This window comes from Sciurus carolinensis, chromosome 6 (genome assembly GCF_902686445.1).
Source record: "Sciurus carolinensis chromosome 6, mSciCar1.2, whole genome shotgun sequence".
NCBI classification, from domain to species: domain Eukaryota; kingdom Metazoa; phylum Chordata; class Mammalia; order Rodentia; family Sciuridae; genus Sciurus; species Sciurus carolinensis.
Genome location: NC_062218.1, coordinates 97,355,283 through 97,374,172, shown reverse-complemented (window position 1 = coordinate 97,374,172; position 18,890 = coordinate 97,355,283). Strand labels below are relative to the sequence as shown.

The 18,890-nt window shown below is 45.9% G+C and overlaps 1 protein-coding gene and 1 long non-coding RNA gene across 4 annotated transcripts in view; one reads left to right on the top strand and one right to left on the bottom strand.

The window, feature by feature from the left end:
- Sil1 (SIL1 nucleotide exchange factor) overlaps positions 1–18,890 on the top strand; it is a 247,861-nt gene that overhangs the window by 223,869 nt on the left and 5,102 nt on the right. For all 3 annotated transcript variants that reach the window (XM_047556173.1, XM_047556175.1, XM_047556174.1), the window contains exons 8-9: positions 15,424–15,520; positions 15,913–16,077. In XM_047556173.1, coding sequence (XP_047412129.1) covers positions 15,424–15,520; positions 15,913–16,077 — 262 coding nt within the window. The remainder of the gene's footprint in view (positions 1–15,423; positions 15,521–15,912; positions 16,078–18,890) is intronic.
- Positions 1,162–5,687, bottom strand: LOC124987165 (uncharacterized). The gene is made up of 3 exons (XR_007109146.1): positions 5,531–5,687; positions 4,694–5,022; positions 1,162–3,566 (listed from the first exon to the last, which is right to left on the bottom strand). It is a non-coding gene; the product is annotated as an uncharacterized LOC124987165 (long non-coding RNA).

Sequence of the window (18,890 nt, the reverse complement as noted above, 5' to 3'; positions counted from 1 at the left end):
TGTCCAATGGAATCCAAGTCTCTTAGCTCCCATTCCAGAGCTTTCATGACTCTGCCCCTTATTAGCTATATGACCTCGGGGAGAATTGCTTCACTTTCTGGGACTCAGTTTGTGAAATTAGTGAAAGGGGTGTCGTATCTGCCTTGAGCTGATATGGGATTGCATGAGCTAAAATTTGAGAAGCACTTGATAGTCATTGACTAGAGGTACTCCAGGAAACCCCCTTCCTCATGACTGGAAGGGGCTGCCCTTATTTTTGTGTTTCTGTCATCATAGACCCAGGAGGGTAGGGAGGATGTACTATTGCCTACCAGACAGTGTTATCTGAGACCTTTAGGACAGGGCTTACTGACTGGAAAGTCACTCCTGTCTATGAATGACTCAGAGAAGCCAGGTGGATGGCATTTGCCTCTGGGAACTGAGGATGGAGCAGCAGTGGATGGACTGGGTCAGTGTGTGTGAAGTTTAATACCAGCAGGAGAGGCACTAAGAACAAGGTAGCCTGGTTGTCAGGTCCACTCTTCAGGAGTAGCTGCAGCTGAGGCCCTTCCACTGCTCAGCCCTGGAACAACCCTTAGAGGGTTAGTCTGGAGGTGATAAGTCTTCCCATTGTGCATTTTTCTCTTCCTGCCTTTCCTTTACCTTCTGACTCAGAACATTAACAGAAGTAGCTGGGGTTTTAAGTAGGCATCCAGTCCTGATAATGCCAATAATAATTTTGAACTTATGAAAAGTATGTGTCATGTGTAAACTCATTTACTCCTTACAATGACCCTATCAAGTAATTCTCACTTTACTGATGAGGAAGCTCAGGCAACAGCAGGTTAATTAACCCAAAGTCATGCCCTTTGGCTTTAGGTTCAGGTTCCAGGATCATGAAAGTACTTTATTCACCTTTGTATCTTCTATAGAATCTAACATAAAACCTTTTACAGAGAGTGACCATGTGTTCTGTTTATACCTCTTGTCCTTGTGCCCTTTTACTTTTATTGTCCCAGTTTGGACAATAAATTATGTGGTCACCTTACTTACACATGACTGGTCCTCCAAACCCAGGGGCAGTGGCATTTTAATTGGGGACTTTGAAATACAGAATTGTCTTTAAGACTCAAAGAAATCACAGATGGTAAAATTTTAAACACTTTTATAACCCAGTGGACACAAGAATTTAGACAAAGGTTTTTGCTCAACACCCTACAAACCTACCAGAAAAGACCAGACTAGAGGTCAGTGGGGGTCACCAGGCCTGCAGTTAGATTTGGCAGGCAGGAGTCCCACTGTGGCTCATGTAAGTATCTGACAAGCAATGCTAGAAAAGGAGAGGAGAGCAAGAAACTGCTATTTCCCTCCCCCTCAGGCAGGAATGAGCTACCATTTGACTATTCTCAACCCGGTGCCTTCTTGCAGGAAAAAGCTCACTGGGGTTACCCTCTAAGCCCCTGGTGGGGCCCTGTACTCTAGCGCCTTCTTGTCCACGGTTCTGCTCACTCCAGGCCCTGCCCCTGGACCTGGATCCAAGCTGGGGTCCGAGCCCAGGCCCATACTCAGCCATTGCATGTACAAGTCATTTTCAGGCTGTGTCCTTGCCCCATTTGTAGGCAGCTGAAACTGCTGTGCATATGTCAATTCACACTTGAACTGGTTTAATGTTTTTTTTTTTCTTTTAAGTTGCAATCTAAAATTCAGCCAGACAGTCTGTAACGAGCACTAAATCGTCAAGCCTTTTGTCTCCCTTGCTATTCAAGCCATAGAGATTTTGTGTTTGATTCAGCAACAATTGCTGAATCTTAAACAAACCATTTACATTTTGACATTAACTATTTTATGAGTGTAACTTTTTCTTTGGCATTAGAGTGATTCCAGTAGAAGGCTTTTTAATGATTTATCAGAAATAGAGTTAAAATGGTCTATGGAAGGTGATTCTTAACATTTTATTTGGGAAATAAGTGGATTTTTTATTTGACTTCAATGGGCAATACATACTGAATTTTAGCTTTTCTCATCTGAATGACTTTGGATCTTGCCAAGGTCATTCTTCTCTGATGCCTTCCTGGCTGAGCCTTGTTCAGATGACCTTCTCACATAGTGAGTGACTCATTTCTCTCTCTTCACATCTCTGTTGACTGTTCATTTGGTGTAGTAGGGGAAAGCACTATTTTCATTCTTTGCTCTGGCCCCAAGATGCTTAACTGAGGAACCTGTACATGCTGGGTGCATTCACTACACGTTAACCAACTGACTGGATGAAGAGCCCCAACAAATAGCACATTTGGTGTTGACGAGATAGGTCATCATGTAGAGTGCTTGCTGATCATGCGCAAGGGCTGGGATTCGAATCCCAAGCACCCCGAAGAAAGGAAAAAAAAAAAAAAAAACTTCTTCTGAGTATACGGATAGCACATTCACAAATGAAACCATCCATCATTCTGTCTCTGGAAGCTGAAAGTAACCAGGATTGTTCCCCAGTTCTTAAAGATGTCCACAGACTGGGAAATCTTTACTTTCTTTGTAGGCCCCCATTCTAGTGGGTCACAGGACTCCCACTTTGTTCCTGCATCAAAGGAAGCTTTAGAACTGGGGATGTAGCTCAATGGTAAAGTACTTGCCTAGCATGCACGAGGCCCTGGATTTCCCTCTCTCTCTCTCTCTCTCTCTCTCTCTCTCTCTCTCTCTCTCTCACTCACACACACACTGCTCTGTATCATTCTTAACCTAGAGTGAGACCAGGTGAACCCAAAGTTGGAAGTCTGCAGATCCACACCATCCAGTGTCCTGCTGTGTGACAACATAAGAAAAGTGACCAGGAGCAGGAAACCCATACTAGTGGGAGCTGTGAGACAGTCCATGTGACATGGAACTGGCTGAGGAAGCCATGTTGATCCACCCCCATGGAAAATGGGAAGTCTGGATGCTACACTTGCCTCTTAGACTGGTACTAATTGTTCATAAAGATCTTTCCAAATACCAATGATGCAAAATATTTAGATAGTTCACCATATTGTTCACCATATTTAAACTGTCAGAAACCTTAAATATCTGAGCAAAACCTCAGCAAACAAAGGATATTTTGGGGACTTGTTATGTATGTTGCACAGCAGAGAAATTTGTAGTCTATACGACTTCCAAATCCTGTAAACGAAGGATTTCAGTGTTGTCATTTTCAGCTATAGACCATCCCACGATCATTGCCTTTCTTTTGCTATTAAGAGATGGCTCATTCATAAACATTTCTATAGTTGTGTGGCAAAAGCAAAATAGGCCTTGCTTGAGTCCATTGGCTTCAGTTGAGGAGATGATTTTTCACAGAGAGATCTATCACATTTATCAAATTTGTTGGAGTACCAGGAGGCAGGGGGATGAAGAGGTGGGAGGGGAAGCGCTAGGTTCCTAGAACACATTTCAGAATGGTTGACTCAAGTCTGGGTGAGTAGTGAAGTTCCTCCTGAGCCACACAGGACCTGCTGACAGGGTGTACTGCTTGGATCCAGGATTGGCCACTGGTCTCCCTGAAGCTCCTATTGCCCTGCAGGATCTGGTCTACTCTGCTTCCCTGTAGCTGCCAGCACCTGTGGGGATAAACATACCTCCAATTGGTAGGTGACCTGAAATCACATTCTCTCTGCTCTCTAATAAACTCGATGGATCTTAGTGTGAAAAATCTCCCATATGCTTTAGCCTAAATTTCTGTCTGCTTAACCTTGTTACTCCTACCTTGCTCCCTCAGACTGCCTGAGACAATTATACAGAGTCATTCTTTGAATAATTATAGACCACAGATAATTCTCTTTAGCCCTTTCTCATCCATGTTCCCTACCCTGTGGTCTCCCTTTAGCCCGTTCTAATTAGCTTCTTTGATCCTTCCTCCCAGTCTCTCCCTCTAACTTGTTAATTACATTTCTCCCCCATGAATTCTTTCTGTACTACCTTTGTCTATCCAGCTAGAGGAGCTGAGAATGAGAATCCAGGGTCTCTCTGTAGGAGCTGATACATTTTTCTTTGTCCCCAACTCCAGGAAGCCCCTCTCACTTCTGGGAAGCCTGAAAACACAGGCATTCTGTCTCTTAGCAGAAAAGTAAAAATAATAAGTTTTGTTAAATAGTATATTATAAAACAACTATCATCCTAATTTTTGGCAGGTATTTGGCAGGAACTTTATATAGCTTTATTATCACCTTTAATTCCCCCACAAAAGTCGATAAGAAGGGGCTGGGGAGATAGCTCAGTCGGTAGAGTGCTTGCCTTGCAAGCACAAGGCCCTGGGTTCAATCCCCAGTACCGCAAAAAAAAAAAAAAAAAAAAAAAAAGTCGATAAGATAAATGTAATTTTTAATCACCATTTTTACAAATGAATAAACTGAAGTCTAGAGAAGTTTAGTAATTTATCTCATATAGATTTAAACACTGGAGCTAAGACTTGAATCCAGGTCTCTCTCATTTCAGAGAGTGTCTGTTCCTTAGTTCACTCACTGAGTTTGAGTTATTTTGTTGTGGGGGGGAGGTCCAGATCATTGGTTTTTAGCATATCAAAAGACCAACCAGGGGCTGGGGATGTAGCACAGTGGCAGAATGCTTGCCTAGTATGTCTGAGGACTTGGGTTCAGTTCCTAGCACAGCCAAAAACAAAGAGCAAACAAAGCAAAACAAACCCCACCAATTAATCAACCCTCAACTGGAATAATTTTCACTTTCTTACCCTTATTACAGAAGAGGGAAGAGATTTTCTGCACTGAGGTTGTAAATCTGGTACAGAAGCAAACTGATGTGGCACTGTGGGTATATGAGCAGTTAGAAGAAATCATTTTTTCCCCTTTCTTTTTCCTTTTTCTTCTTTCTTTCTGTTCTTTTTTTGTACTGGGGATAGAACCCAGGCATGCTTTACCACTGAGCGACATCTTGAGACAGAGTCTTGTTAAGTTTCTGAGGCTAGCCTCAAACTTGGCATTCTCCTGCCTTAGCTTCCCAAGTGACTCGGTAACAGGTGTGCACCACCATGCCAGCTCCTGAGTAGTTGAAAATCTGCTTCTGCAAAAAACAAGGTCCTAATAAATTCTTGACTTGCTTGAATTTTTAACTCACTTTTCTGACAGTTTCATATCTCAGAAGGTTAAGGAAGCAATAGGCAAAGAGCCTCACTGAAATCATATTTGAGCACTAAGAAGGATTTGTTTGGTAAAGTGAAAGTCTGGGAAACACTAGCAGAAAGTGTCCATGTTTGGAGAACCTGAATGCAAAAGTGTCTGACTCTGAGTTTTGGGGAAGCAGATTTTAAAAAAGTTCCCAGAAGAAGTAGACATGATATATGAGCAGAAAGTTTGAAAGAAAGGACAACTCAAAGTCTGAAAAATCAAATGTGCTTGATAGAGTTATGAGTGATTACTGTAGGACCAAGAAAAGCAACATTTAAACAGACCCACAGGCTACAAGCAAACAAAACACAGCTGAGATTTGGTTTAAGAGAGGAAAGGGGTCCTGTAATTAAGAACAAATAGAGAGGAAAGGTACAAACCTCTGAGAACACAGTTGAACATACCAGATGGGGAGACCTGGGAGATGCTAAAAACAGCAAAAGGACTTGTGCACCTAATGTTCAAAGAAGGGCGGCGTGGAAGGCATTAGGCCACCTGCTTCAGTCAGATGATGCAGGGTAGCAGGTCAGGGCATCTCTGCCTTCTCCTTATTCTCTTTTGCCTGTCGTCTTCTCTTTCAAGGAGAATGGACTTCCTGTTAGAAAGAGTAAAACAAACATGGTTAAGAGGAACTTGAGACCAATAATGTGAGAAAGAAGTAAATGAGCCACTGGCTTCTCCAAATCAGGGTCTGAAAAATCAAATGCCAAGTGAAAACTTCCATGTGTCATCATTAGACCGTGTGTATGTGAATATGACATGGGTGTTGAGAAGAGGCAAGGAAACAGGCTGAGGAGCTGTTTTGGTTTTTGAAATAGCAAAGCTAGTTTTAAAAGATTTTAAAGATTTATGAGTATTTCTAAAGAAAAGAGGTGATCACTTGGAGTTAGCATGGGTTCTGTAAAAACAGATCTTGCAGACTAATGCTTAAGTCCCTCCATCCTTTTTCCCTGTGTCCTCCTTCCCTCCCTGTATACAGAAGAGTGTATTGACCTTAACACACACCACCTGATGAATTACTGAAAGTGCATACTTCCATCTAACTACCACCCAGGTCAAGAAACATTTTTAGTACCCCACAAGACTGCCCCATGTTCCCTCCCATATCTGATATCATTTTTAAGGAAAATTTGTCAGACTGGAAAATTAGACCGATAATAGAGACACAGAGGAAGTCTGCATTTCAGGAAAGCATCCAGCAGAATCCCAGGATAATCTAATAGAACAGGTAGAGAAAGAGGATGATGAGCAACTTGAACAATCAGATCTAATGAATGTTTATTTATAAATGGTTCACTGTCAACAGAGCCTTCACAATAGTGACATACCAGAGAGCTTATGTCAGACTCTGTCCTGTTTACCTGCACTCTGGCAACAGATGACACGGACAAAAAGGGATAACCAGCATGTTTGATGCATGACAGAATGGAGATATCAAAGAATGGTGACAGGCTAGGGAGAAGGGCCCAGGTAGCAAAGACATGTTTTCAACTTTGGTTATTAAATTTTTAATTTTATAATTAAAATTATAAAAATCAATTTAGTAATTCATATTTGTTATATTATTATTGGTGGTGGTGCTGGGGATTGAACCCAGGGCCTTGTGCATGCTAAGGAAGTACTATATACCAACTGTGCTATATCCCCAGCCCCATACTCATTATTTTTTAAGGAAAATTTTTCCTCCCAGAAATAAATATATGGTGTCATACACTCATACTATTTACAACTTGATTTTTGCTTGCTGACAGTTAATATGTATTATTCAGTAAGAATAATATGAAGCCCTAGATTTAGTTTGGGGCCATGCTGAAGAACCCCAAGCTTATCAAAGAATCACATGATTAGTCTCTAACAAGCATTTGGATGTAGTGTGGCCCAAAGTCAATTTGTGTGTGTGTGTGTGTGGTGTGCTGGGGATTGAACCCAGGGCCTTGTGCATGCGAGGCAAGCACTCTGCTAACTGAGCTATATCCCCAGCCCCCAAAGTCACTTCTTTGACACTACTGCCCAGAACCTAGAGGTGGCCCCAGGCATTAGGGGCAGAGTAGCCCTAGAACAGAGATAGCTGGGCCCACTGGACTCTGGAATGATTGGCAAGGCTCAAGACGTGCAGGTGGGTTTGGGTACCATATCTGCAGGGATTCATCAGCACGTGGAATTGCATCCCACAGAACACTGTCCAGGAGGTCAGGATGGCAAGAGTTACACCAAGAATGAGTGCAGGATCCCATGATGCCACTTAGGGAAAAGGAGCTTTCTCTGGGCATTTGGCACTCTTGAGCTTCTGAAGGGCTGAACTGTCAGGGCAGAATTAGACAGTCCTCCACTTTGAGAAGGCAGACTTAGGACTGGTGGGTACAAGCTTCATGAAAGATTTCAGGTCAATATCAGAAGACAATTTTCTAGCAATTGAAAGAATCTAAAATTAGCATGTGGCTGTCTTGTTTGATGGTTGTCTGTCTAGCACTTGCTCTTCAAGTACTGGGCAGTCAGTTGTCAGAAATGTGGTACTGGATCAAAGGGTAAGCATTGGGTCTAGTTATTCCAAACACAGGTTCTCAGAACATGGTCATGTGGGGCACTTATAAAACAATATGATTTTGGAGCTACATCTTTTGAGATTGTGATTTTGAATATGTAGAGTAGAGGTTAGAGTCTTTACTTTCAAAACGTGCCTCCAAAGATGCTCCTTGGAGAAATGTGTGGTTCTGTGGCAGGTGTAGGAAAATTGAGGTATCTTGTAAGAACATCTTGTTCCAGAAAGTAAGGAAGTACTCTCAAAGAATGAGGAAAACATGTCAGAAAGACACAGAAGCTAGTATGAAAAGACACTGGTGATTAGTTCAAGAATAATTTGATCCTTGGAAATAATGATAAAGGAAGATTATATTCCATAGATTAAATAAAAATTCATGATTCATACTGATACAAATGAATGGGGAAGAAGTAAAATCTGTTATTTCAAGTAGAACACCAACAAAGATGGCCTGGGGCTGGGGCTCAGTGATAGAGCGCTTACCTTGCACATGTGAGGCACTGGGTTCAATCCCTAGCACCACATAAAAATAAATAAAGGTATTGTGTCCATCTACAACTAAAAATTTTTAAAAATAAAAGAAGAAAGAAGTAGTGGTGGAGTTTGGATATCATTTGATAAATATTGTAGTAAAAATTAAGAATCGTCAACAAATGCCAAAACTAGTGAGTGATGAGGAACAGTCTGTATTCTTACCTCAGAGTGTCTTCCTACAAAATATTTACTCATTTCAAAGAGATAAATAGTATTTTTATAACAGAGAAATAAGTCAGAAATCCCTATAACTAAGAAATCAAAGTGAATATAACCCATCGTGAGAGGGACATCATGTGCCCCTGATGGGATATATTGAGAAAGATACAATATTGTTATAGTGGAATTCTGTCCAAATACATGACCTCAATCTAATTGTAAGAACATATCAGACAAATCCAAAGTGAGAGATGTTCTACAAGTGACCTACACTCTTAACAAATGTTGATGTCGTATCAGACAAAGACAGAGTAAGGAAGTAAGAGTTCTGGATTTAAAGGAGACTAAAGAGACCTGCTACTGCCTGTGTTATGTGGGCCTGGACTGGACCTGGGACCAAAATTATTTTCTTTTTCTTTTTTCTTTCTGTGTGTGTGTGTGTGTGTGTGTGTGGTACTGGGGTTAGAACCCAGGGCTTCGCACATACTAGGCAAGTGCTCTATCACTGAGCTACAGCCTCAGCCATTTTTATTTCATTTTGAGATAGGATCTCATTAAGTTGCTCAGGCTAAACTAAAACTTAATATCATTCTGCTTCAACCTCCCAAATAACTGGAATTACAGGTATGTGCCATTGCACCTAGCACCCAAAATTATTACTTTTTTCTAAAAAGAATGTTACTGGGACAGTTGGCAAAAATCTGAATATCTATAAATCATTTTATGAGTGTTCCTGATCTGGTCATTGTGTTTATGTTCTTAGGAAATACACACTGATACATTTTGGGGTAAAAGGGCATTGTATCTGCAGCCTGCTCTCAAATATTTCAGAGAAGAGGTATGTATAACTACTTACAGAGAGAGGGCTTAGTGGTAGAACACTTGCCTAACTTGCACAAGGTCCTGGGTTTAATCTCCGCACTGCCAAAAAAAAGTACAAGAAAATGAAAAGGCATATGTGATAGTCAGGCGTGGTGATACCTGTCTGTAATCCCAGCAATCAGGAGGCTGAGGCAGGAGTCACAGCTTTAGCAACTTGGCAAGACCTTGTCTGAAAATAACAAAAATAAATAAAAGAACTGGGGGTGTAACTCTGTGATAAAGTGCCCCCCAGTTCAATCCCCAGTATCGAGGGGGAAAAAAAGAGAGGAGAAAAGGCAAATGTGGTAAATGTTAACAACGGGTGATTCTTGACAGGAAGTTTTCTGGGTTTTTACTTTTCTTGCATATTTTCTCTAAGTTATTTTTCTGTGTGATTACTTTTCTGTAATTTTTAAAGTTCCCAGTCTAAATGAGTAAAGAAAAATAAGTACCTCAGGTGATTGTGAGGCAGGGCCATATTTGAAAGCTCCCAAATATCAGAAAGATGATATGCTCTTCTTCCCTTTGAGTCTCTATTTAGCATGCTGTGTGTGTGTGTGTGTGTGTGTGTGTGTGTGTATAAAGAGGTCCCAGAGGCCCTCTTGTGAGCATAGTTGGGAGTTATGTTAAGTTATGTTATTTTAAGTTATGTTATGTTATGTTAAGTTATGTTAAGTTAGAGTTAAGTTAACCCATGGTTACTTAAATGAATGGTGTCTGATTGGGGACTGTCCATGAAGGGATCACGTGGTGACACTACCTTTCACTAGGTGCACGTGGAACTTCACAGGGGCCCAGTGTGCTTTCCAGCACACTCAGGTGGTATGAGGCTCATGTTACAGGCTAGTTTTATTTCTCTTTGGGGCTTCAGTTTCATGTTAAAGAATTAGACATGAATTACTTTTGAGTGGACCTATTCCATTTTTATTCAAGTGACTAATTTTATCTTGACTGATCCTGTTCATCTCTGGATGTCAGGTCCTCTTGAACCCTGTTTCAGGATTACTCATGCTGCAAATGTGTGTGTTTCGCCAATAATCAAGGCCACATGCTGGATACAGACAAGGTGGGGCCACCAGAAAGAATCTCTGGGCAAGGTGAGCACACACAGCTTTATCAGGCAGGTTCATGGGTAGGTCATCACAATCACCCTGGGAGTGCCTCTGTCCCACTGTATGGTATCTTCTTAGGGCATTTCAGAAATGACTGTTTTCTTATCTGTTAAGAGACTGAAGAGAAGGAATGTTTGTTCCACTTAGAATAAATACGATGAGGCCTCACAAGACAGTACATCTCTCTGTTGTGTCCTGTGCACGCCTGAAGTCTAGGCCCTGTGTGGGAGTCTGGTGGGTGCAAGTTCTGCATCAGAGTTTCATTTGAGCATTTCTCTGACCCCCATCTACCCTTTCTACCTCAGCTTTGTTTCCCATCCCAGATCTATGACTCTTCCAATTTTTCTCCTTTTCTACTGATTCACATTCCCTTTTCATCTCTTGTTCTGATCTTTTCCTGAGCAGGTTTCTGTGTACACCCAGATGCTGTGCACACACCCTAGTGGCCCGGTAACCCATGCAGTGTTACAGGATCCCACTCTTAAAAGGGGTTCAAGAAGACCTGACATCCTTCCTTAAACCATCCACACTTGGTTTAAGGCTCTACTCTTGCCATCTCAAAATGTCTAATAATCTTTGAACAAGAGACCTTGCATTTTCATATTGTACTTGGGCCTGAAAATGATGAGCAGCCAGTCCTCAGTGCCAGGGATGGAGGAGGGCAGCCCTGGACCCCATCAAGCGGCATTCCCATGCACCTCTGGCCCGGCTTGGTTGCTCTCCTATGGTCAGCTCCTCTGCTACTTCTCTACCCAGACACTTACTCAGCTTTAGTTAGCTAAAATGTGACCTCTGACACTTGGCAGATTGCCCATATTGCTGTCACTTTGACCCGAAATGTTTGGTTTCTGCAAATGCAGTCATTTCCATTTCTGTGATCCACTACACCCCTCCCTGCTCTCCTCCCCACAAGATTTACAGAGTAGCAGCTGCTGCTGTCCCTCTGCACACAGACAGCTGACTTGCCTGCTGATTGTGAACATCCCAGTAATCCAAGTGCTAATGGTATTTATTCAGTCCAGCCGGCTTAGCCCTGAACAAGGTTTATTCTCATTTATCAAGTCAGAGACGAGCTACGTCCTTAATATCCTTCTGTTGACTTTGAGTACACCAGTACCACTGGTGTTGCTGAGGCAAGCCAGGCTCCTGCTTGTTTAACTCACTCAGATCCCCACTATCAGAACACCTACCTTCCAGCCACAGCTTTGGCCCTTTCCAGGCATGGGACAAAACTCTAGTCCAGAGCTCATGGACTGAAAAGGATGGGGCTGGCATTTTGTGCTTGGAGTATCCAGACTGAATAAAGGAGTGTTCTCAAGGATATGGTCAGGCCTCTTTGTGTAGCAAACTCACTATAATTACAGCCTTTTGGCCTCAACACATGCTAGCATTTTGGCATTCAATAGCTCTTCTAGTCTTAATATAAGATACTTAGCTCTGCCTCCCAGATGAGGAGACCAAGTCAAGGGACTTGCCCAAAGTCATCATCCATTGTTTTCAGAATTCCCACCTAGGGTCCTCCAGGCCCTGGCATCCTTAGATCTTACTTTGAGCTATTTTTGGCATCTCCCCCAAAGCACACAGCTGGAAGCTTTGAGAGCCCAGGGTTGAGCAACCTAGAAAGAGAGGGTCTGTTTCTGGGAACAGGGTGGTATCTGCCCTAGGGGCAGTCTGCACAGGAAGCATGCAGCTCTGCTGTGCTGCCTGGATGGACTGAGGGCCATCTCAGAACTCAGGCCTGGTCTTTCCCATCCTCCCTCTGCTCTTTCCTCAGCTCTTTAACTGGACAGCACTAAAAGGCTTTTCCAGAAGGGTATTTTATGGAATCCCTGAGGCTGTGAGCAACCCCGGGTAAGACTCATCTAGTGCAGGCACCTCTTTAAGCTGGTCATGTGCAAAGGACAGGCAGGGCACAGACCCAGGCTGCCAAGGCTGCACCCTGCCCAGGCCCACATTTGACCCATAGTCCTGCATACCCATCTAGGCCCTTCAGAGCTTTGTCACAGTTGAAAATGTGGATTTGTTACCTAGGAAAGTGATTCCAGCAACTCAGAAGAGGTCTTTATTCTCTTTCTCTGGTTCATATATTTATTTATGTAATTTTATTTTTGGTGACTGGAGGTTAAACCCAGGGGCACTTAACCGTGGAGCCACATCTCCAACCCTTTTTTTATATTTTATTTAGAGACAGGGTCTTATTAAGTTACTGAGGCTGGCTTTGCACTTGCAATTCTCCTGCCTTAGCCTCCCAAGCTGCTAGGATTACAGGCGTGGACCACCAGGCCCAGCTTTCTTCCTCTGGCTTACATCCCCTGTGTTTGAAATCTATTCTCTCCTAATCTAAATGACCTCACTTGTGGAGAACCATCATCCATATCTAGCAGAATCAGATTTGGTTGAGCCATGGGATGCAGAGACCTGACTCCCAGGAGCTGGCATCCATGGTAGACTGTTCCAGATAACCTGGGAAGTAAGTGGTCCTGTGTGGGAGTGGTTCACCATTTGGTTATATGTTAGTTCCTTGAGCAAATGACTTCCCTAACTCCACCCCATCCTGTTCATCAGAGAAGAAGCCCTTCCCAGTCTTGGGCCCCTTTACCTGTGTGACTATAAAATAAAGGAGAGGTGGGCTACTCCATCTTGTTAGAGGCCAGATCTGGTATGGCCCGATCCATCACACCCCCTCCCATTTGAAAAGAGTATTGGCTCTTGTGTGTTTATTGATTAGATAAGTTTATGGGTAATTAATTGATTTATAGCCAGCATCATCTTCTGGCAGTTAACCCTTCCCTCATCCATGCTGGATGTGGCTAAAACCCCCATACTTGCTCCCTGGGGAGGTTTGGGAGTCTGCCTGAGGGAGGGTGGACCGTCATTGGCGTGCCTGCAGGGTAGCTTTTGCTGTGTGTCAGCCCACCTTCGGAAGCAAGGAACTTCTCTCTTTGTTGTTTCCACTACTCTGTGGCCCACAGGGGTGGGGCTCCTTGCAGGTTTTTCTTCAGGCTGATGTGCTGTTGAGCCTCATAGCCTCCCTTCTATAGAAGGCAGCATTTGACGTTTGTGTGAATTTCGCAGCGTGGTTGACTTCTCTGCTAGACCCTGCCTGTCGTGGGTGAGCGTTCCTTAGGCACATGATGGCATACAGCCCTAATTAGCTCACACATTTGATGAAGCAGCTGTCTTTCTCAATTTGGGGGGACAGGGAAGAGGTTGCGCTGCCAGGCCCCTGCATTGGGCTGCCTGCCTATTTTGAGAGGAGCTGTCAGCCTGCCTTCCCCAGGGACCCTAGTCCACCTCCAAGCTGCTCCCCAGGCACAAGGGTACGGGTGCTGTGTGACAGGCCAGCATCCCCACACATCCTTTCTGTTGAAAGGATGTCAAGAATGCAGAGGGGAGAGTGCTAGGTTTTCTTTGGGCTTTAAGCTGAGTCCTGGTAGGAACAGGAGGGCCAGGTCCCTCATCACTCCATTTGATCTGCTTTTGGGAGCACTTGCTACATGCTGGGACATCTTTTTACCTGTTTCCCCTTTCTTCTGGGTTTGGGACCAGGAACCCCCTTCCTCTGATTTTTCTTTGCTTTCCTCTGCTCTGTCACACTGTCCAGGATGCTTCCTGGATAGGAGGATTGGAGCTTAGGAGGAACAGATGCTTTGGGGATTCCAGGGGGCTTATAGCCCTGTGAAGGTATGACAGCTGGAGACTTAAGAAGACATTGGTATACTTTGGTACTATTATGGGCTGTCTGGGTGGGCGTGACAGTCCCATCTGACCTGAGCCCTAACCTTCCCTGTGATACTTCCCTCAGGCATTTTGTAGGTCTGCTCTCTCTCTCCTCTGGGGCCTCATCAGTGTTATGTTAACTTGGGAGCCTTGACCTTTCCTGAGGGCCTGGCCATACAGGTCTCTGTACTTGGTGCTTACTCTTTAACTGACCATCAGTGTGATCTTATAAAGCAAGGAGCTAGCAAAAGGGTAAATTGCTAGGGTTCCTAGCCATGTCCCCTGCCTGGCACTCAGCCTAAGTGAGAGCCACCTCTTTTCTCATCCAGGAGAGCTGCACCTGAGGTATATGTTGCTTTTTGTTTTTGAGACAGGTTTTTGTTTGGTTGGTTTTGTTTATGGTGCTGGAGATTGAACCCAGGGCCTCATGCACACTAGGCAAGCATTCTGCTATTGAGCTACATCCCCAACCCCATGAGGGATTGACAAGTTGCTCAGGTCGGCCTTGAACTCAATCCTCCTGCCTCAGCCTCCCACATAGCTGGGATTACAGCGTGTGCCCAGCTGAAATACTTGCTTAACAGCATCACTGTTTCTCCATCTCTAGATGGGTAGAGGAGGTGCAGAGGCAGTGTTGGGTTTTGTGTTTCCAGTTTGTTTGCCCATACATGGTTATGTATGTGTGTATATTCCTTCATTCTCTATTGTGCAGAGCCCTAAAATGTGGCAGACTCTGCTGAGCATTGAGTATCTGGGGACAGAGAAGGTCATACACAGTAGCTGCTCTCCTGCAGCCTAGAGGGAGGTGCCCTTTAGTTCTGCACAGGGACCTGCTTTGGCATTCAGCGGCTCCCACCTGCCTTCTTCCCACACACATTATACGTGCTGTCTAGTGCTGATAAGTGGTGGCCCTGCCCTTGAGCCTCATCATGCCCAGAAAGAACAGACCCATTTGTTATTGCCCCTAGTGTGTGACATGCCTGGGTTCTGGAAAAAAGGAGCATCCAACCCTCACTTGGGAGCATCAGGGAGTGTTTTCTGCAGCAGGGACACTGCAGTAGAACCTTTGAATGGCTGCTGCAGTGTTGGAATGACCTCACAGAAGTAGAAGTGATTTACCTCCCAGAGAGCCCCAGCCCACTGGTGCTAGGGAGCAGCAGGCTAGCATGAGGCCTTTGGCTCTGTCATCTCTGCCATAGGCTGTTGCACCCAGGTGGGTCCACACCCATTAGTGTTTGTTTCTCCAGCTGCGGTTTTCTGGCTTACCTGAGTGGGAACCACCCATGTACTCCTTGCTGGTGTGGTGTCAGCTCCCTGGCATCTGATCTCAGGGCCAGGCAGAACGATCACACTTTCTTGTTTCCTCCCCTAGCAACCCGAAGGTCCAAGTGGAAGCTGTTGAAGGAGGAGCCCTGCAGAAGCTACTGGTCATCCTGGCCACAGAGCAGCCTCTCACTGCCAAGAAGAAGGTAAGTTTCTGCCCCTTCCTCCTGCCCATCACACCTGGGACCTGAACTTCATTGAGGTCATGTAGAGAAGCCACAGACAGCAGAAGCGTTTTGAGGTGTCTGGAGCCTGGGTACAGCTCCGACAGGGTGGCCTTGGGCCCCATCCCCAACTTCCTGCCCCCGGCTTCTGTTTACCCACCTTTTGTCTGCTTGGTGGTGTAAAACGTATCTGAGGTCCCTCTTGGCACTCACAGTCCTGAGTTCTGGGGTATAGTTGGATCCAAGGGGATTGGGGGGTCAGGAAAAATGGGAGCTGGGCTGGGTCATTGGGTCACCTCTGGCTGCCTTTTCTGGGCCTTGGGTAGGTTCAGCTCTGTAGGAACCCTCACATGGCCTGGATCTGTGCTTCCTAGGTCCTGTTTGCACTCTGCTCCCTGCTGCGCCACTTCCCCTATGCCCAGCAGCAGTTCCTGAAGCTGGGGGGACTGCAAGTCCTCAGGGACCTGGTACAAGAGAAGAGCACAGAGGTGCTGGCCGTGCGTGTGGTCACTCTGCTCTATGACCTGGTCACTGAGAAGGTGAGTGCCTGAGCCTGCCCTGCCTCCCCTCACTTTGCTTTGTGCTTCCCTCTAACCATCCAACCCATGTCCCCTCCCAAACCTCTTTTGTCCTTCTGTCTGTCCAGATGGATGGATGGATGGATAGACGGAAGGAAGGAAGGAAGAAATGTGGGACATTGAGGAGGATGTCCTGGGGGATATTGCACCTCAGCTGAAACTTGAGAGCAGGTACTGGCAGTGGTCAAGATCAAGCATGAGGCAGGGGTCAGCATGACTGAAGACCAGAATAGCCAGGGTCAGGCCCTTCATGGCATGAACAGCTAGAACGGTGGCAAGGAGCAGGTGGAATGAAATAGCTGAACCTGGGAGTTGTCACAGCAGCCAGGAGACCAAGGAGCCAGGGGTAGGAATAGAGCTGTCTCTTAATGATTCTAGAATCCTAGAGATGCCTCATCTTGGAGCTTGGTTTTGGGCAGAGGCTCTGTGGCTGCCCTTGAGAGACTCAGGCGCCCCGGTGTCCGGTGTCTTGCCACCTGGGAGGAGACTTGGAGCCCAGCTCACATTGGTCTTTGCAAGCCTGAGAAGCATCTTAACTGAGAAGAGGGGAACAACCAGGCCTGGACTCCTAATTCAGCTGCTGCAGAGAGCACTGTCTAACCCCGGACCTACTGCTGAGTGTTGGAGGCTGGGTTCATTCCCTACCCCCTGGCCCTCACCCTGCTCTTCCTTCTACCCATCTTCTCCCTAGGCAGAGGATCAGGCTCTCTACCAAGCTTCTGCCAGCCTTGTCTTTCTGCGTGTCTCAGCTCTCAATCTGTTTCTGTTTCTCAATCCAAGCTACTGAAATTCAGTTTCTTAGAACAGCAGGCAGCCATGGTACTCAAGGCCAATTAATAAGTCCTGGGCACAGCTGAATCCTAAGAGTGGCCAGCAAGCCTGGAAGAGGACCATGTACATTGGTGTTTTCTGGGAGAAACCCTTCTCTTTCCACTGGTGCCTCAGGGGTGTGTCTCTGCTCTCCCCAGCCCTGGTTTCACAGGAATCCTACTCCCAGTCAGTGTCAGCAAGGCTGTCCGTGGGACCCAGCCTGCCCATGGGGCTTTTGGGGTGGTGGGGTGGTCAGGGAGGGTTGCAGAAACTGTTTGTTTCTGAAAACAGTGTGGACAGGGCCATCTTCCTCCAGGGAGGACAGTGGGGAGCATTGGGCAGAGGGATTTTGAGGTGAGGTGGATAGGCTTCTTTCTTGAGGTTCCCAAGAAGAATTAAGAGCTATCCAAATATTAGCTTGCCCGCAGGGCTGCCATGTACTGCAAGGCATTGGGTGGAAAGACAGCAGCTGAACTAAGGAATTCCCATGGGGAGAGTGGACCACCTCTTCTGGGGTCAGCTGGGTCCCCTGCTTTTCCTTCTTGGCCTTTGGAGAGTCTCCTCCAAGTGACTGTGCCCTGGTGTCTGGGCTCTTACAGAGGTAGGTACTTGCTTGGGGTAGTGAGCCTTTGTCCTCTGAAGTGTAAATGGGGCTGACCCACCCTGCAGCTCCTTCCACAGGTTTTGCTAGGTGTCTGTCCTGCCCAGTGCTGGGCCAGGTGCTGGGGGCACAGTCCTTAGCCCTTCGCACCTGCAGACAGACATTTGTGAGAGAATCTCACAGAGTGTAAGCCAAGTAGCCAAGGAACCTGTGGTCAAGGGAGGCAGGTGCAGTGGCACTGAGCTCGGAGGGTTGGGAAGAGCTCCCTGGAGTTGTGGCTGTGCGGCAACACACCAGGACGCGGGAACTGCAACTACAAAGGCCCTGGGGGCGGGAGTAGCTTGGCAGGTGCTGGAGTGAGGGGCCTAGGCCAAGCCCAGACAGTGCTCGAGGTCCTAGGAAAGAGGTTAGGAGAAGTGCCAGGTTGTGAAGGCTTAGGTTTGGCAGCCATCAGAGGACTGGAGGAGGCAGGTTGGTAGCAGGAGAGGGGCCGCAGACATTCAGCAAGGAATAGGACGCACGTGGAGGCAGAGGGGCAGACTGGGTTGTTTGGGAGGTGGAGCTGGCAGGACCTTTGAAGGTGAGGTAGAAAAGTACTACACAGCCTTTCCTGTCCCTCCTGCTCCATTCTGGCTTCCTTTCCAGCCCCCACTAGCCCATGGCTTTGTGCTACCACTGCATCATCAGGTGGTCCACCATGGTCCCTGGTCTTTGCCTGGGCATCCCTCTTGCCTTGCCTGTCCTCCCCACTCTCCATCTCCCCTTGGGTCAGAACAGGGTTTCCTGCTTCTTTTTCACAGGTACATTTAGTGCAACTGTAAGAGAAGTCTCCCTAGCCTCCCCTGATATTTGAAATAAGCTGAGGACTTGGCTGGCAACCTGGCAGGCTTGGTTTCCACCATATTCTGCTAATAGAGCCAAGTTTCTGCATTTACAGACATAGGCTGAACATGTGACTCCCTGCCTAAACTTTCCCCAACTCCCCCATCCCTTAGTATAAAGGCCACCATCCTTAGAGGGACATCCAAGGCTCGGCATTTGGGGCCCCAGTCTGGCCCTTGGTACGCTGTTCCTCTGTGACCAAAACCATATGCCATTCTTAAAACGTGAGGTTTGTCCCAGGTTTATTGTCCAGTCCTTCTGTGTGGACTGGCCCTCCATACTGTCCCCTTGGACAACTCCCACTTACCCAAGGATCAGAGCAGTTACATCCTCTTCTGTCCCCCAAGCCCTGACAGCAGCAGTCATTCCCTAAGCACCTGTAGGGAGATAATGATGACCAGTGACAATGCTGATAGAACCAATATTTGGTGTCATCGTACTTGATATGAAAGCCATAGTTGTTGACTCTGCTGGGCACTAG